This window comes from Acanthopagrus latus, chromosome 5 (genome assembly GCF_904848185.1).
Source record: "Acanthopagrus latus isolate v.2019 chromosome 5, fAcaLat1.1, whole genome shotgun sequence".
NCBI classification, from domain to species: Eukaryota; Metazoa; Chordata; class Actinopteri; order Spariformes; family Sparidae; genus Acanthopagrus; species Acanthopagrus latus.
Genome location: NC_051043.1, coordinates 1405675 through 1423294, shown reverse-complemented (window position 1 = coordinate 1423294; position 17620 = coordinate 1405675). Strand labels below are relative to the sequence as shown.

General features: G+C 40.6%; 1 protein-coding gene across 5 annotated transcripts in view; it reads left to right on the top strand.

Annotated features, from left to right (window-relative positions):
• apba1a (amyloid beta (A4) precursor protein-binding, family A, member 1a) overlaps positions 1-17620 on the top strand; it is a 50750-nt gene that overhangs the window by 15995 nt on the left and 17135 nt on the right. For all 5 annotated transcript variants that reach the window (XR_005075035.1, XM_037097941.1, XM_037097939.1 and 2 more), the window contains 4 exons: positions 4810-6426; positions 11222-11320; positions 11436-11475; positions 11947-12092. Coding sequence is in view for 4 of the 5 variants with exons in the window: in XM_037097941.1 (XP_036953836.1) it covers positions 4918-6426; positions 11222-11320; positions 11436-11475; positions 11947-12092 (1794 nt within the window). In the remaining variant the exon portion in view is untranslated. The remainder of the gene's footprint in view (positions 1-4809; positions 6427-11221; positions 11321-11435; positions 11476-11946; positions 12093-17620) is intronic.

Sequence of the window (17620 nt, the reverse complement as noted above, 5' to 3'; positions counted from 1 at the left end):
TAAAAGCCTATCTATATGACAGAGATCAGAATACCTCTGGTCAGCTGCTGAGAAATGGCTCTGGTTCTATTATAAATAATATATATAATTCTATTATAAATAATGAAAAGCTGTACTCCTCCAGGAATCCATCCCTCAGGGATTACTTACGTCTTTTTCTTCATCCTACTAATGAACTGGCACACATGCTAAATGATGTTACGTACACACAACGCACAGTCTACAGGGTGAATTCCATAACCATAGCTGTCCACATTGGCTGCTTATGTACTGCATGATGGCTGCGTTGCTAAGCTGATGCTCACTGGTGTGTGTGTTCACATAGGCAGTGTAGTATCTGTTTACATGGAGTTTGACTCTATAATTATAATTATAAGTGATAATTATCAATAAAAATGATGATGTGGTTTTCTTTGACCCCAGATAAAAGAGCAAGAAAGCAGCAAGGTGAAAGAGAGGGAGGGAGGGACAGAGCAAAAGAGGGAGGGACACAAAAAAGAGTGCACCCTTCATTTGTTCTTGGTATTCTCTACATGTCTGTGAGCTGCTCTACAGATACAGACATTAAAACTATAGTGACACACTGGTATAAAGTTGATGTGACTGGCTACATGTCATTTTCAGGGCGTTTTTTTTCCCCAAGAACTGCCCGCAGATGCAGTAAAAATAACCGTGAGAACCTGAAAAACTATACACGCATGAGATGTACAAATTATGCCAGCAGTGTGGCTGCTTGAACCTGTTAACAGTGGCTGGACAGTGGAATGGGGAAGCACATGTAATAAAATGGTGTATAATGGTGTTACAACTAAGAACAAAAAACATAACAAAAGCAAAAGATAAAGGAGGGGAGACTCAGGTTTTCTATTCCTCAGCAAGAACTGGAGGTGAGAGATGTCTGTCAAGAGTAGTATGCTAGCTAGCAGTAGTAAGACTGTTTGTCGTTGCTTGGCAGCACTGTCAGCTGCTCCGGGATGCCCCTCCGTGGTTGTTGTGGTCCATCTTTGAAAGTGCCACTATATTCAGATTTTAAATGATAAATATCAAACAGCCCTGGTGATGCTGTGAGCAGTTCAGGATGCTTAAGACCATATGCTGACACCTAGCCACCTAATTTTCCACTAGCACCTCTGGTCAAGACAGTCTGGTTGCTCTGAGTCCACCTGTGCTGTGCTGATATGCTTTTCCATCCCCGTGTGCTGAGTTGAGGCTCAGTTGTGAAGGAAATGCGAAAACCTGGCTGCGCCGAGTCAAACTGAGTAGAAGCCAGGCTGGCAGATGTGACGGAAAAATGGCACTAGAGCAATTATTTCACTCGTTTCACACGTTTCTTACTTTGGTTTGATTTATGGGTAAAACTGGACAGCCATGAACACTACATTAATTATCACATATCGCTCTAGACACATACTATCCACTACTATCCACGCACTATCCGTGCCAATTAGCCACAATTTCAGATACTTCAGACTACTCACTTGATTATGGCGAATGTGTCCTTTCAGTAAGTATATTTTATTTAAGTGCGTTCCAGTGGTTCTTTAAATAGAATAAGAATATACTAATTTAAGGTAGAGTAGCAAAGTAGTATGATGTGGGCAGACTACAGAGGGTACACACAATAGACCTACAACATTTAATGTGGAACCACAATTTATTGCTATTATTTTTATATTATTTGCTATTATTTTTATATTATTCGCTATTATTTTTTAATTATTTTTTGTTGTTGCATTTACATGAATGAATGTTAAAAGATGTGACTGTAGGCCTTTAGGACTTTATTTATTATGTGTATATTCTTAGTTGTGTAGTAAAACAATAATAATTTTAAATTGTATATTCATTCAATATGTAACTCATATTTGGATTGAACATTTTAACTATGACCAAAACTCATAGAGAATGAACGTATGACATTCATACCCCAACAATCAGCAGAATAATTGTTACTTTTCATCATCAACCTTGTTTTCATAGTTCTGTAACCCACAAGGTGAATGAGGATGACAGATGAAGTCTGAGCTCGGCAGTCTTGGCATTTCTCCGCCTATCTGTAGGCTGAAGTGATGCACCTCCCCTAGATCTTTTATATGTTTTTTAAGTTATTAGTTATTTATGACACAGAAGCTGTGTTTACCGACCCAAATGAGGCCCAGCGATATATGAAGCAACACAGGCAAAGACAGCGAAGCAACAAACACTCACGGATACGTTCAAAAGAACAGAGAAATATCCTCGAGACAGCGACATGGCCGCAAATATTCTAGAGAAGGTGATTAAATTAATCGCTCTGGATAACCAGCTCATCTCAGCATTACATTACATTTCTTCCACTTTCGAGTTACGACAAGCCGGTACGCGCATTAGTTTGGTGGGTCTCATAGAGCAGAACATGTCAAACAGGCAATCGAGGAGATGCTGAACGCATGTGAAATAGGAATATATTAGTTAAGGCTAAGTATCGGATCGGGACTTGGTATCAGCAGATACTAAATATTAAAGGACTTGGATCAGGATCGGGGTAAAAAAAAAACCTGACAGGGACATCCCTAGTAGGCTTTAATAGATTTTAAATGAGTGAGATATATGAAATTCATCCACCAGACAGTTGTCATGTGGGGAAATTGGATATAGACACAGTAACCGTTTTATGTTTATTTCTGCTTTAGTTTAGCATTGTAACATGCCCTTGGCGCCAGCCTCAAGCGGCAATTCAAGGAACTGCATTTTTTGTTTTTTCCAGGCTCGATTCATTTTTCAGCCATGAGTGTTTGGGTTCAGTGAATATTTTTACTCATAGCAAAATGGTGACTTAGCTTGTTAACATGCTTACTTAATCAGCATCAGACAGAATAAACTAAGTAACTTTGTCATAAGCAGAAAAATTTGACAGATTACAGTATTATTTCTTGACAGTAGTTTTATATCAAACAGAGACAAAGGACGTGTTAACTGTGCACAACTTTTTCACTGAAGGAGAGTGTGTTTACCATAAATACCATAAGTTGTTATTAAAAAATAAAAACATTTCTGTAACACTCTAGTATTGAATGGAAACAGAGAAGACTCTCATTCAGAAGCCTACTCTATCTTCATCTCTGTGCAGAAACCAGAAATCTGGGTTACAGCTATCATTGTACTCAATGTTCATTTGAGTGATACTGTGTCTGTCCATCTGTCAGTCCATGTGCGGGTTTAGTGCTTCTTAAAGTGAATATTCACATTTAACATTGACAGAAAAATTACTGGAGAAAAGACAACTACTGTGTAAGGGTTTTCCCTCTTATCTTTATCTTTATTTATAGGTTTCTGTATCTTAGCCACATTTAAATATGTATACCGTATATATATATATATATATATATATATATATATATATATATATATATATATATGTGTGTGTGTGTATATATATATATATATATATATATATATATATATATATATATATATATATATATATATATATATATGTATATATATATATATGTATATGTGTATATATATATATATATATATATATATATATATATATATATATATATATGTGTATATTTTTATGTATATATGTGTGTATATATGTGTATATATATATATATATAAGTAGGAGCTACGCGATTTGATTAATGTCCGCTCCGCATCATAAGTGGATATTAGGTCAAATTCAGCCTGAATCAAATAAATAATTCCGGGGAGGGTTTTGCTTATTATTTTTGGTGAAGTTGGAGCATCGTAGATGTCAAATCATCACTCTTCTGCCCTCTAAGAAATGCCTTAAACAATTCCATTATCAAGGATGCCAAAATGGAATCAGTGGAAAATATTTGATAGAGTTTGAGATAAACTTGCAGAAGGCACAAACAGGTGATTGAATCTCCATAGTGGAGGGTTTCTGATACTAGCGGAGAAATTGACATCCAGGGAGAAAGGAGCATGGTCTGATATAACAATACTTAAGTATTCATTTATATATATACTATTATAATCCCAAATTGGAAAATTGTTTTTTCCACTCCCATCACACCTAGGTGCACGCACGCACACGCAGTGTAGAGGACATGAGTGAGGGGGCTGCCACACAATGCTACGGAAACCAACGAGCAGTGTTTAGGGGTCAGTGCCTTGCTCAAGGGCCTCTCGGCAATGCTCAGGGCGTGAACTTGCATTCTCCAACTGCCAGTCCACATGGTACTTTTTTGGTCTGAGTGGGACTTGAATCAGCAACCTTCAAGTCGCCAAGCCATGTCCCTATGGACTGAGCTCCAAATGTGTCTATGTGTCTAGAAAAGGAAGATTACTCTAATTAACATCATCAAAATTAGGGGCATACATATTGTCCAATAACACAGGGGTTTGATAAAGAACACCCATTACAAGAATGTACCAACCATTTTTATCAGCTATAACTTCAGTGGGGAAGAACTGTACTTGGTGCTGGGCGGTATGACCAAAAATGTATATCATGGTATTTTTCAAAATTATAACAGTTTCACGATATATGACGTTTTTTTTGTTGTTTTTTTTTTTTCATGCATAATCAGGTGTTTACAGAATTTTCTACTGGTTGAGAGAGGAATTACTAGCCACTTTTAGATAGAAAAGGCGGCACATTTGCTGCAAGGTAAAGGCTGCACTCTGCTGCCCTGTGTCCCTACAGGAGACACACTTAAAAATCAAGGACTCTACTTAACTTGGCTACCCAAATCTTTAATGTTCCAGGTTTAAACCATACTGGTGTACCTACTGCAACTGTATTATGGTTTGAAATATGGTCTGACATTTTATTCCCTTCTCTTCTGCTTTCAGTGTCTTTCCAACTTCTTTTGTCCGGACCTCATACATGCACTGGCTGACACTGACAAACTCCTAAACCTATCCTTGACACCAACCCAAACCAACCAGACCCAGAAGGCCATGAACCCCGAGGAGACAGAGCTTGGCCAGGAAGTGATGGAGGAGACCGATGCCGCTCCTTGCCACCGCCACAACAACCACAATAGTCGGTCCCACAACTACAGCAACCAAGAAAAGAGATATAGACGCTGTGAAGCCGCTGCTGGAGGAAGTGCTGGTGGTCGAGCCAAGCCACCACAGCAGCGCAGGCCACAGGAGGAGCAAGACATGGAGCTACAACATGGAGCCCAGTCTCCACAGCCACAGCTGCCCCAGCCCATTCCAAGACCTGCGGTGACACGATACCGCAGACAAGGAGACAGTGAGGCCCGGATCAGAGCTCAGCAGCAGAGGCATAGACAGAGACAGCAGAGAGAGGCAGAGAGAGCACAACAGTTAGCACAACAACTGGAGAAACAGCACCATACAGTGAGGTGTCAGGAAGATGAACGAGAGAGGGATGATTCGGCGCTGGCCCGCTCAGCAAGCACTGAGAGTGGCTTCCACACCCATACTGACCGGGCTGAGGGGGACGATGGTCTGGTGATGATGTCTCTGGAGCCTGAGGGGCAGCCAGAGCTGGAGGATGAGGCCGGGAACTACGGAATTCAGCTAAGGCCCGAGGCGGAGGGGTACACTGAGAGTGCCGAGGCTGAGCAGCAACATCTCCAATCACATCCCAACTATCCTCCTCAGCCCCCGCCCCTACCACATGACCCCCTGCCAGATATCCAAAATCCCCAGCTACAGGCCGAAGCAGAAGAGATGCTGAATGCTGGCTACTCAAACTATGTCTACACCCAGCCCCTCAGCCACGTTGGGAGACGGCCCAACATCTTGGCTGGTCAGAGCTTGGACAGTTTAGATGCTGGACTTGTGGATGAAGCCTACTCTGAGCCATATGATATTTACTCACTCTCTGAGCATGTCTACGAGGAAATCGGTGATGCCCCCCCATCAGTTTCATCCACTGCCAACACAGCTGAGGACACAGAGTCTCTCCAACAGAGGAGGGCTGGGTTTCAGCTGTTGGAGGGCCAGGTGGGAGGTGGAGACTACCATCAGCAGGAGGCCGTGGGCTCCCGCCTGCGCCACTATGATGAGCGTTCAGATGGTGAATCTGACAGCCCAGAGAAGGAGGCTGAGTTTGCACCGTACCCACGTGCTGACAGCTGTGACCAGGAAGAAGACATTGATAGCATCGTAGCTGAGGTCAAAGAAAGCCTCAGCTCTCAGAGTCTTCATTGTGCTGCTGAAGACATCATAGATGAAGAAAATGAATTACCTCAGGATGAAAGAAAGCCCCAACCTGAGCTCCAACCGGAGGCAGAGGCATTGAGGAACAGTAAGGAGAAGAGGGATGCCATATCCCTAGCCATCAAGGACATTAAGGAGGCCATAGAGGAGGTTAAGAACAGGACAGTGAGATCTCCCTACACGCCTGATGAGCCCAAGGAGCCCATTTGGGTAATGAGACAGGACCTGAGCCCCACTGCAGAGTGTGACCTGCAGCCAACACTGGGGGGCGATGTAAGTACTGCAGCTCTGACTATTATTGATCAACTTGTATCAGGTAACATGGCTGTTCTTTAAGTCAGCTGTTGTGCACATATGAATTTGTTACTTTTTGCACATTTAACATTTAAAGTCAACGCAGGCCAGAAATACCTGTTAATATCCTTGCTCAGTGTCTAAATGTCTCAGACACAATAACAAGCTGTGATAAAGTGAGCTGAAAGGGTACACTGGCACACCAATTCGACAAATTGCAGCTTAGAGCCTGCCTCAGCAGCAGGGAGTGGTAAAAGAACTCTTGGAGTCAGATTTATAAACAATGTCTATGCACAAAAAGCATGCATATGCCTTTTCCCACACAAAACCGATTATTCATAAAGGAAGAATGTGCAGTGAGAGAGGATGTAACTCACACATACTTCAGGTGTACACCAGGTTTTCTAGAGATATCTGCAGGTGAAATGATGAGATAGACGCATTATAAGGTAAAAGATGTAAGATTAGAGTGAACTAGAGACCATCTTACCATGAGATTACACCAGCCTCAACACCAGTCAGGATGTTAAGGTTCCAACTCATGCTTACTTAGTAGTGATTCATATATTATTCCCTCAATACTTAGTACACATGGGGCAGACCACACCAATTTCTGAACTTAGATTTCATTTTTATCTAAACTACACACCTCATGTTACTTGCGTCTTGCATGGTTGTGATGCTATGGTGCTGACAAAAATCTGTCCACAGACGCATAAGCACCTTTCAGAATACTCAAAATCGCATCTACAAAAGACATAACCAACACATTTTGCCATGCAGATACACGCAGAGAGACTCACAAACTGAAATCATTACCAGCTGACACCACTGCAGCTGGTTATTTGCCAGTTTCACTGATTGTGTCATTTATAAACTTAATTTAAAATGTATGAGTGATGAATTTGTTCATTATGTTGTTTACTTTCGAGCCATAACTTTAATGTTAATGAATGATCCTTAACTGTGAAATGTGTTGTTAAGCCTGTTTCAATATGAGGTCTATAGATTAATTATTGCTCATCCTTCTGATGTTTGATGATGATGGTTGAAATATTACATCATAATGGTTTACAGGTACACATGTGGGTGCAGCACTATAAATAGCAACAGTGTTTTGCTGTGTGTAATGACAGCTGCTCTGATTTATTGAAACACAGGTGGTTACACTGCATTGCGCCTCTTATCTGTAGTGAAGTGGGCACAAGTACTGATATGCAAACGGATGTAAAGGGGGAATTCTACATCTTTTCATGGATAAATGCGGGCGAAGAAATTAAGCTTGCGCATGTGCACCTGTTTCCACAATGGTTTGAGATTTATAAGCCAAAATCAGGTCTACATACATTTTTATATACACCACAGGATCGACATGGTCCCTTCAGAAATCTTCTCGGTGACCATCCCTGCATCAAGTGGAACCAACTTGTCTTTGGATAGTGCTGCCCCTCAAATTACATTACATTATGCAGCTGTACTCATCATGATAATTAATACAAATATTGTTCTCAGTCTGCTTAGAAATCTAAATCATGTGGCCCCCCCCCCCCCCCCCCCCCCCCCCCCCCCACACACACACACACACACACACACACACACACACACATACACACACCAAAAATGATTTATTGAGTGAGGGTGTGGGAGAAAGGTGAAGGGCAAGACAAGCTAAACTAAATAATTCAGTGAGGATCCAATAACACAATGACTGGTCTTGTTTTCATCGGCATGACCAGGACTCGCCTGCAGCCTGGGTTGGCTTGGTAACACTTCTGCTCTTAACTTACTTCATATTGAGGTTATTGCGTCCACAACAAACAATGTAAATTACTTTGATGAATAAATATAATATGACAATATGATGCCACACAGTCAGCAGGGCAGATCCAGGCCAACAAACTGTCCCAACCTGTTGATTCCATTACCAATCCTGTCACATAATCCGGAGTGTCACCTGAGCAGCTGACTCGCACCCTGTAGACTCTGGTGTTGCATGTACCATTGCACTGCCACTCTCAACACCAGCTTATCTGGCGGATTGGTTGAGGTTCTGTTGGGTTTGTGCATTCACCAGAAGCCATGGAAAACTTTTGGATGTATCAAGTAGAAAAGCTGGAGGAAGAACAAGTCAGGCAGATGCAGCAGACTGAGCGACATGATGAAGATGAGGTGGGGTCAGTTTGAAGAATTTAAGATGATGTTTCCATCAGTGTGGAAGCAATTGTTTGTGTTTGTAGCAGTGGTGGAATCAATTGTCTCAACTTGTGTGTTTGTAAGAGCATATTTCTAATTGTTTTGCTCTATCTCTTGGAAATAAGAGACATAATTGTCAGATGTTTCAACAATTAACTATTTGTGATCACGATTCAATCATCTTAATATCTTGGTACAAGAAATAGTGTATCATGACCATAACATAATGTTTATGTCAGCTGACCGTTGTCATAAGTTTTGGCATTGTTGGTCTTTTCTGTTCTGAGATGCCTCTTTCTCTCTCAGCAGAGAAAAATAACTTAAAGATGAAACCACTTTGGAGGATCCACTATGTAGAGAAGTCTGTCGTCTTGTGACAGTGACATTGATGTATTGAGATCCTTTACCTCAGTAAAATAACACCACACTGTAAAACTGGTTATTATTTATTTATAGTGAATATAGTGACGGGGAAATTTGTTTGTCTCAGCAGCAACAGAATGTTACAGAACAAAAACAATAGCAAGAATAAACAGTATGAAATAGAATAGGATACATATATATACATATTTACATTATATATTATATATAGATATATTATATATCATTTTACAAGAGATTTGTGGAGTTTTGACACAATGCTAAACTGTTCTCAGTTTTATCAGTTTTGGGAATTGAGCCATAGTTTCGAGAAACATATTTTAAGTTTAAGTTTAGAAAAACTGTAACTGCAAATGAACAAGCCTGTTTTGTACACCTTTATTGTATGCCATAGCTAATATGGCTATATATCACTACACAAACAGTGAAGTCTCATTGTTGTTGCAACGTGTGATGAAGCTCTAAGTGAAAACACCATTCATCAGAAGTTGTTCATATTCATGTCAGACTAGTGATAACTTCCATTTCGCCAACAACTGCAGGTAAAACCTTGTGCAACATTTTTTTTTAAAAAATCCTTCTTTTTTTTTAAATCTTACTACTTACTACATAGACTATATGAGTGTTGACAGGCATGGATGAAAACTGCATCCGACTGCCAGCAAGGCAATCATGAGGTGGTAATTTCGTTCACACTCTGTCGGCATCTATCTATACAAATACTTTGAGTTGTACCCATGTATCCAGGTTTGAAATCTTCTGCATGTTACTGTTGAATTTTTAAAGTCCTTTTTCAGTATTTAGATGGAGACGTAAATCTCCCAGCATGGAGAGATGTGAGCAGAGGGAAGCAAGAAGAGTGTGTTTTGAACCATTCCAACGAAATGATAGAAATCAAGGAGTTGAACAAAATAGAGAAGGTAGACTAAAACAGCCTAGTATAACAGACATAAAGCCTCCAGTTTGTCTGTGCTGTAGTCTACTGGATTCCTGCTGGTCTATGTTTTTGTGTTAAGGACATGTGCGAGCCTCTGTCCCACAGAGGTGAAGTGTTGTGATGTTTGGCCTCTGAGCTGCCATCTGTCCTGTCGAGGTATTGGTGTACCCTTTCAGCTCACCTCATCACAGTTTGTGTGTTTGTGTTTCTGCTGTCTGACACATTCAGACTCTGAACGAGATCAGATGAGTTGTGTTGTGTTACTAATGCTGTTGGCGTCGACGGTGTGGAGTGCCTGTTTTGATGTGAGTGGTCTTGACTTTCTGCCCTTTAAATGGGCTCTCAGTGTTCTTTCACACTTGCACACAATTTGCACAAATAGGGTGCAAGTGTGCACAGTTAAAACCCTTTGTGATGAGTTCACATCATTTTGACAAGCGTCACATTAAACTTTTTCTCCCCTTCAGGCTTTCCAAAATGTCATTGTGTCATGTCAGTTGATTTATATCTAGCTGTTAGACCATCAATTAAATAACCTGAGCCTGAGCAAATGAGGCATCCTTTGCAGACATCTAGCTTCTCCTCATTTAACTTATGTGTTGCTGTTGGGTGAACAGTGGCCCCTGATAATGCCAGAAGGTTACATATACTAGGCATACCTGCATGGCTCATATTGTACTCTGCAGTGCTAAGCTGCTCCCTGCCCTGCAGCAAAGGACCGCAGACCTATTCCTCAGTGAAAACGAGTTCTACAGTTGCATATGCACCTGGTCCTGCAATGGTAATGTACATGGTATGAACTCACATTTGAAGCCACATGATATGGCTTCAGATTTGTGATGAAAAAACTGAAACAAGACTCCAGTGTACACCAGGATACTAGGATTGACTCCACTGTATTAACAATTTACCTCTAACAAGAAGGGGCAAGCTACGTGTTTAGCATGTTGCTGAACGCATCAGAATCAGTCAAGTAAATAGTAAGTAAATAATCAGGTGCTGTTCACATTCCTCGATACAAGTGCACTTCAAAAATCATTTAACAAATTTAGGACAATAAAAGGCAAAAGTTACCACAATACAAAACAATAACAAACATACATTCCATTTTAATGTCCACAAGAGAATGAGACACAGATGCATTTTGGGTGGTTTATTTTGTGTTTATTTGGCAACACTTGGTGCGTTTGTGTTAAAGTGGTGTTCTGACTGAAAGAGCTCAAGTGACAGATTGTACTCTGTTTTTTTTTCCTCTCCCTGCAGTCTCTTGGTTCAGACTCGCCGTCTCCTCCAGGAGCAGAGTCATCCAGCAGACATCTGTTGCAGGACGACAGCTTGGAATCCTCTCCATCTAGTAAAGAGGTGTGCTCAGCATTTTACTTTTCAGGATTTTCACTGCATTATGGAACTTTATGTAAATTTCACCAAGGTTGAAATGATGTTTGAAAAACTCATTCTACTCTCTTTTTTTTAATAGTCCAGGAAAAGCCTTGCATCCTTCCCCACATATGTAGAAGGTGAGTGCTTCATCCTTGGGTGCTATGAAAATTTAAGCTGGGGGTGTTATTTTAGCTAACTTCCTGTCCATTATGCAGTTATCACTCCTCTTTATGTCATCAGGGGAATGTACAGCAGTAATCAATGTCTATAACAGCAAACAGAAGGATGCTGCTCTCTGCACACATGCACATTCTCTGGTGTGATTATTTTATGTTGGCAGGGAAATTGGAAAATGTATTTTCTCTTTTATTGAATGAGGAGGGGGAGGATAGACATAGATTACTGACCAAACACTATAACAGTGATTATTGTTGGAATACAGAGCTATTTAATACTTAAAAAAATATGTCACATACAGCAGTAAGTTCACCTCATTCTTCCAACTGGTAACTATGACCTGTTGTCGATATAAAAATATAGATTAGTACAGTTTATTCATCTCAAAGTGGGAGGGGGAAATGTGAGCCTGAACCCCTCCATTCCTCCAGTCCCAGGCCCATGTGACCCAGAGGACCTGATTGATGGGATCATCTTTGCAGCCAACTACCTGGGCTCCACCCAGCTGCTGTCAGATAAGACACCGTCCAAGAACATCCGCATGATGCAGGCACAGGAGGCTGTCAGCCGCATCAAGGTGAAAGCACAAGTATACACTTATTCACAGTCTTCACACGAAATTGGGTAAACTGTCTTGTGGGACTAGGGTACACATTTCTATTCAAATGAGCAAGACTGGTCAAAACAACATGGCCACTATCTCAAATAAGCTTTGGCCTGAGACCTTCAGGCCAAGGTAAGGAATATGTCTGTCATTTTCTGCCCCAACCATAGGCGGTGCCACAAATCCCACTGAAGCCCACTCACTGCTGCTTAGACTTAGACTTTACTATCCTGAGGTTAAATTCTCTTTCATAGCTTGCGGCTTCAGTTTTTACAGATCGGGGCTCATGACAGAGCCATGTTAACCCTTACACATTTAAATACAGTTAGATTGTACACGTGTTTTCCATTTACACTACAAAGAGTGACTTTTAATTGGTTAGTGTATAAACAGATATAAACTAATGCCTGATGTTTAGAATGTGTATCTTCTTACAGAGTTTGACTCAGAGAAAGGCTGTGGATAAATACTGCTGTTGATTGTAGTGTTCATGTGTTCGTCTGTGACTGTTCACCCAACTCACTCCTGTCCTGTGACATGACCAGGGTCCTCCCGTCCTCATTGCACCCACCCTCCAACCAGCTCTGTCAATAGCTCAATGACGCAGCATTTTTCAGCCTGTGTTAAACACCCATCGCCTTCAGCTATTCACACACACACACACACACACACACACACACACACACACACACACACACACACACACACACACACACACACGCACACACACACACACTGGTATAGCAGTAAGACATCCAGTCCGACTAATTTAATCATAGTAAGACATCTGTGTCATCTGTGACTTGCGTTTTAAGTTTAGCTACTCCTTGCAAATATATGTAAAAAAGCCTCTCTTACAGGCCTTCAAATGATATGCAGATTAACTCATGTCCACAATCGGCATCATTGAAAGAACTTAAGTAATTTCTTGGTCATTATATTTGATATTTACTTATGGTTATATTGTTAAGGTGTATTTCCCCAGATAGGCTGACATTACAGAAATGACTCTCATTTGTAAGGGTACATAAATAACAGAGGGTGTTCTTGAAAGTTGAATTAGACATGTTCTTCATGGAGACCGTCAACCAGCAGTGGATTTGCAACATCATTGCTGCATGTACCATATTGCACCATGCATGCAAGATGCAACAGTTTCATGATAATACAATGTTACTGGATAGAGCTAACAAGGATATGTCTCACAGGTTAGCCAAACTAATTTCAGTAGCTTCATTTTAGTCATCTGAGCTAAGTGCTAAGCAAATATCCACCAAATACGTCAGTGACATCCAAAAACCCTTCTCCTATTACATCGTTCACTTTTGACTCATCACTTTAATTTTGAAAACTCATCAGTGAGATCACCTCTGCCACATTACCAGTTCTTGCCCACTTTTAACACAGGCAGAAGAACAGTTCTCATCCATGCATTGATCTCCTCTAGACTCCACTTTTGTAAGGCACCATTGCCAACTCTTCCTCACTCCATCACAAAAAAGTCTGAAGTGCAGCCATTTGAACTTGCTATGAAGCAAAAACACATACCACAAATTCTTTCCTCGCCTCACTAGCTCCCCATTCCATTGAGGTCTGACTACAAATTGCTGCTGATTACCTACCAAACTCTTCATGGAAATTTCTCAGGGCCTACATTCCCAATTTCACACTCAGATTAGAGGATGCGGCTATCTAACTATCCTGAAGTTTAACAACAGCTCCACTGGTAGCAGAGCATTTCCAATTAAAGCTCCACGAGCTGTGGAATAATTTACCACATTACATCAGAGAGGCAAACAACAGAGACACCTTTTATACTGAGACTGAAGCATCTATTTTCACCAGCTCACCGTTGAATAATTAAACTCTGACTGTAAACCCCATACCTTCCTGAAATTGTTTTCTTCTCTGTTCTGATCTTTTTTTTTCTGTATTTTGTGTTTTATGTGTAACAGTCTATTGGTGAAACACATGTAATTGTTTAACTAAATTTGGATATACTTATTTACATTTTACCATGCAAATATTATAGGTAAATGTCAATATTTCATTTTAGATAGATATTTATTGGCATCATATTGTTGCATCATTTATAGCTTAGACAACTTAGATATGATATGATATGTGATATATAATATACTTCAGCTGCAACTGTCAGAAAACTAAGGGCCTGTGTTGTGATTAATAGGTAAATAACCAAATAGTTTCACAGTCCAAAACAACTAATGAAATAATTCACCTTGCAAAGGTCATCTCAGTGTGGTATCAGTTTCTCCCAGGTAGGTTACATCAGTGTTCCCTCTGTATGACATTAGCTGTGACCCTCCTAAGCATGTCCTGATCTACCAACCACAATATTTTTAAATTATGTTTTGACACTGATCTCTAAAATGTCCAATCAAAGTGACATTTTGAAATTCTTTCAGAAGGCACAGGTTTTCTGCTTGAGTGGGTTTGAATTGGTCGTCCTCAAACATCTCTGTGCAAGTGAACCTCATCAGTAAGAAGACTGTGCTGTACAGAGCACTGACAGTCAGTAGCCCCATTCACACCGGCTTTAGTACGCCAGTTCCCCACCTCCATCTCAGTGTGAATCTCTCGGAGGCGGCTAGGGGTGAAATTTCACTCCGGCCCTGATCCGCCTCTGGAAGTAGTATCACTACCTTATTATTGGTGAACCGAACCAGTGTGAATGAATAAGCCAGCTTCATGTATTGAGGGCATGTCAATCAGACCGAAACTACATGGGTCCTTCACTCAACTAGATACAGAGAAATGTCCCACAAAGCAATGTTACATGACCAAACAACAGAAACGTAGTAACTGTAACTGTCTTTGACAACTTATATGAGGAAAAAAATACCACAGATATACGTGGAGAAGCTTCTGTCCTCCCGCCTGTCCTACCAACTCTTCCTCACATTTCCCCCTATAAACAGCGTCTGTCCCCGGCAGAAAACTTTAACTCACCGAGTGCTTGTGATAAAAAATAAACCACTGTGAAAGTCATCGGCGGAGAACTGCCGAACCACAGCTGCGGCTTTTATGCGTCTTCGCCTGTGTGAATGGGGCTTGTGTCGCTGTCCTGAAGCCACACCCACAGAGACCCCAGCTGGTAGAGGAAGGCTCATGCAAAAAGACTTGTTCTTTCTCATACCTATTCTATGGTGACATGTCAAATGACTTTCAAAAGCACGTATTATTTTATATTGACCAGAGAATGAACACTCACAGCGGTCCAGTGTGTGCAGCTGGGCTGCGTTGGCAGGAAATATTCTACTGCCAGATAGTGACCTGAAGAGGTAAACTCCCCGATTCAGCTTCGATTCGAGGGCCAGTCAGAGGGTGACGGGGCTCCTTCCTGTAATTTCTCCGCCTGCCCTCCATGATCATTTTGAGATGGTAATCTGGGAACATCCAAAATGACTGCTGTAAACTGGATTGTTCAGCACACTAAGCATTGTGATAATCCGATGAATCACCACCTCCCCACACATTTACTACGTGTTAGTTACAAAATGAATCATGACCCTGCAGCTGCACAGCCACCTAGTGCAGGCTAATTATGGCTGAGTGTTGGCATTTTCCGCTGTGTTCTGGTCTGTTAATATCTACCAAATACTCAACATTACACCAGGATGATATACAGGTGAAACTCAAAAATGTATTTCAGTAATACCTTTCAATTTCAATTTCAATTACCTTTTGAGGCTTTCCCTCCTTGTGGAGGATGTCAATGATGCTTTTCTGCACAACTGTCAGGTCAGCTGAATTTGGGTTTCTTATAAGCTGTAAGCCATAATCATCAAAATTATAACAAATAAAGGCTTGAAATATCGCGCTTTGCATGTAATAAGTCTATATAATGTATTATTTTATTACATGTAATCCTGCTCAGAGCAGGACTGCAAGTTAGTGATGAAACTTCCTACAGTGACTTTAAGCAGCAGAAGGACTATTCCTCGGCATTGTTGTCAAAATGTTAGTAAAGAATGCAAGGGAGTATATATGCTCCACTCACCAGCAGTTACAAAGGACAAAGGTGAGACATGTGCAGAGATTGTCTATAGTGTGCAAGCTAGGTTTGTATTTGTCAAACAGGGAGCACTTAATTCCATGGGACTTTCTGCTGTTAGCTGGGGGCTGGAGCTAACTAACTGTTACTGCCAGCAGTGATGAATACTTACTTTCTTGAAAAACTTTCTTATATCCATTCTTCTTCATCATGTTCTTCTCCACATGCTGTTCTAGTCGCTCTGTGTGCTTCAAGGTACACATGCTGCAGGTACCGAGTGCAAGCAAGATCAAAAACATGGACTGGATTTTCAGTGATGTGGGCGTTCTCTATACGAACCAGTGGGATGGTTACCGACACACTGAAGGGGCTCTCTCTACCTATGAAGTGAAGGGAAACTGATAGATTTATGATCATATTTAAGTGAATAATGACAGGTTATATGATTATTTATTTAAACCCATCTGGCCACTCTATACTGAATTTGTCAGTACTTTTTTGTAAGAAAAACAAAACAAAACAAATTAAAATAGGCCTAATGACGCCACTGGATGTAACTGTCTTACAACCTTGCAAAGGAGAAATCACAACTAGTAGACAGCAGTTTAAAGTTCAGACGCACCCATGTTACTTTTATCATTTTGGGCATGTATGACTGTTTACAATATAGTAGCATAAATATGACCCTGAAATTAACAAATGATTCTAATCTTGCAATGAAATTTACTTAAAGTGAAACTCTTGTCAAAAAGCAACCGAGGCTTTATTTGTGATTATGAATATCTGAACATGAGTCAAACCTTTGTGTAAAAGCATAATTGTGACACTCACACTAAGGGATCACTTTTTGTCTGCCATGACAGCAGCTCGCAGGAGATCCTGCTCCTAAGGTGAGTAGTTCAGAAATGTTCTTTTTAGTAAACTCTGCGTACACAAACAATGTTCTCAATGCTCGTGTTTATGTGTAGAGACCCTGGTGATACTACGAGCAGAGATTCATGTTGTGTTGACCCTTCGTGTTTTAAAATTTTTGATGCTAGCGTAAAAGTGCCTCTGCACCCCAATGAAAATTAGCTTGCCCAAACACGAAACTATGGTAAGTCTTTAAAGTGCCTCTTTCATCATAATTATGCATTTACACGAAGGTTTGACTCATATTCAATCGCAAATAAAGCCTTGGTTTCTTTTTGGTGAGAGTTTTACTTTAAACACACTGAAGGCAGTCTTTGGGAAACAGAGTGGGTTAAACAATAACGATATGCACAAATGAAAATAATAGGAAATGTAATATTAGAAATCTAATATTAGGTCCTTGTGTCACCCATTTAATTTTATATCATAGTACGACAACATTTTTTTGAGATATTTTATAAGTGAACGTGATGTAACCATTGACTGTCAAAATGGTGGACATAGCCACCGTGACACCCATAGTCTTATGGGGATCGCTTTTGCAGCCAGCCTCAAGTGGCCATTTGAAGAACTG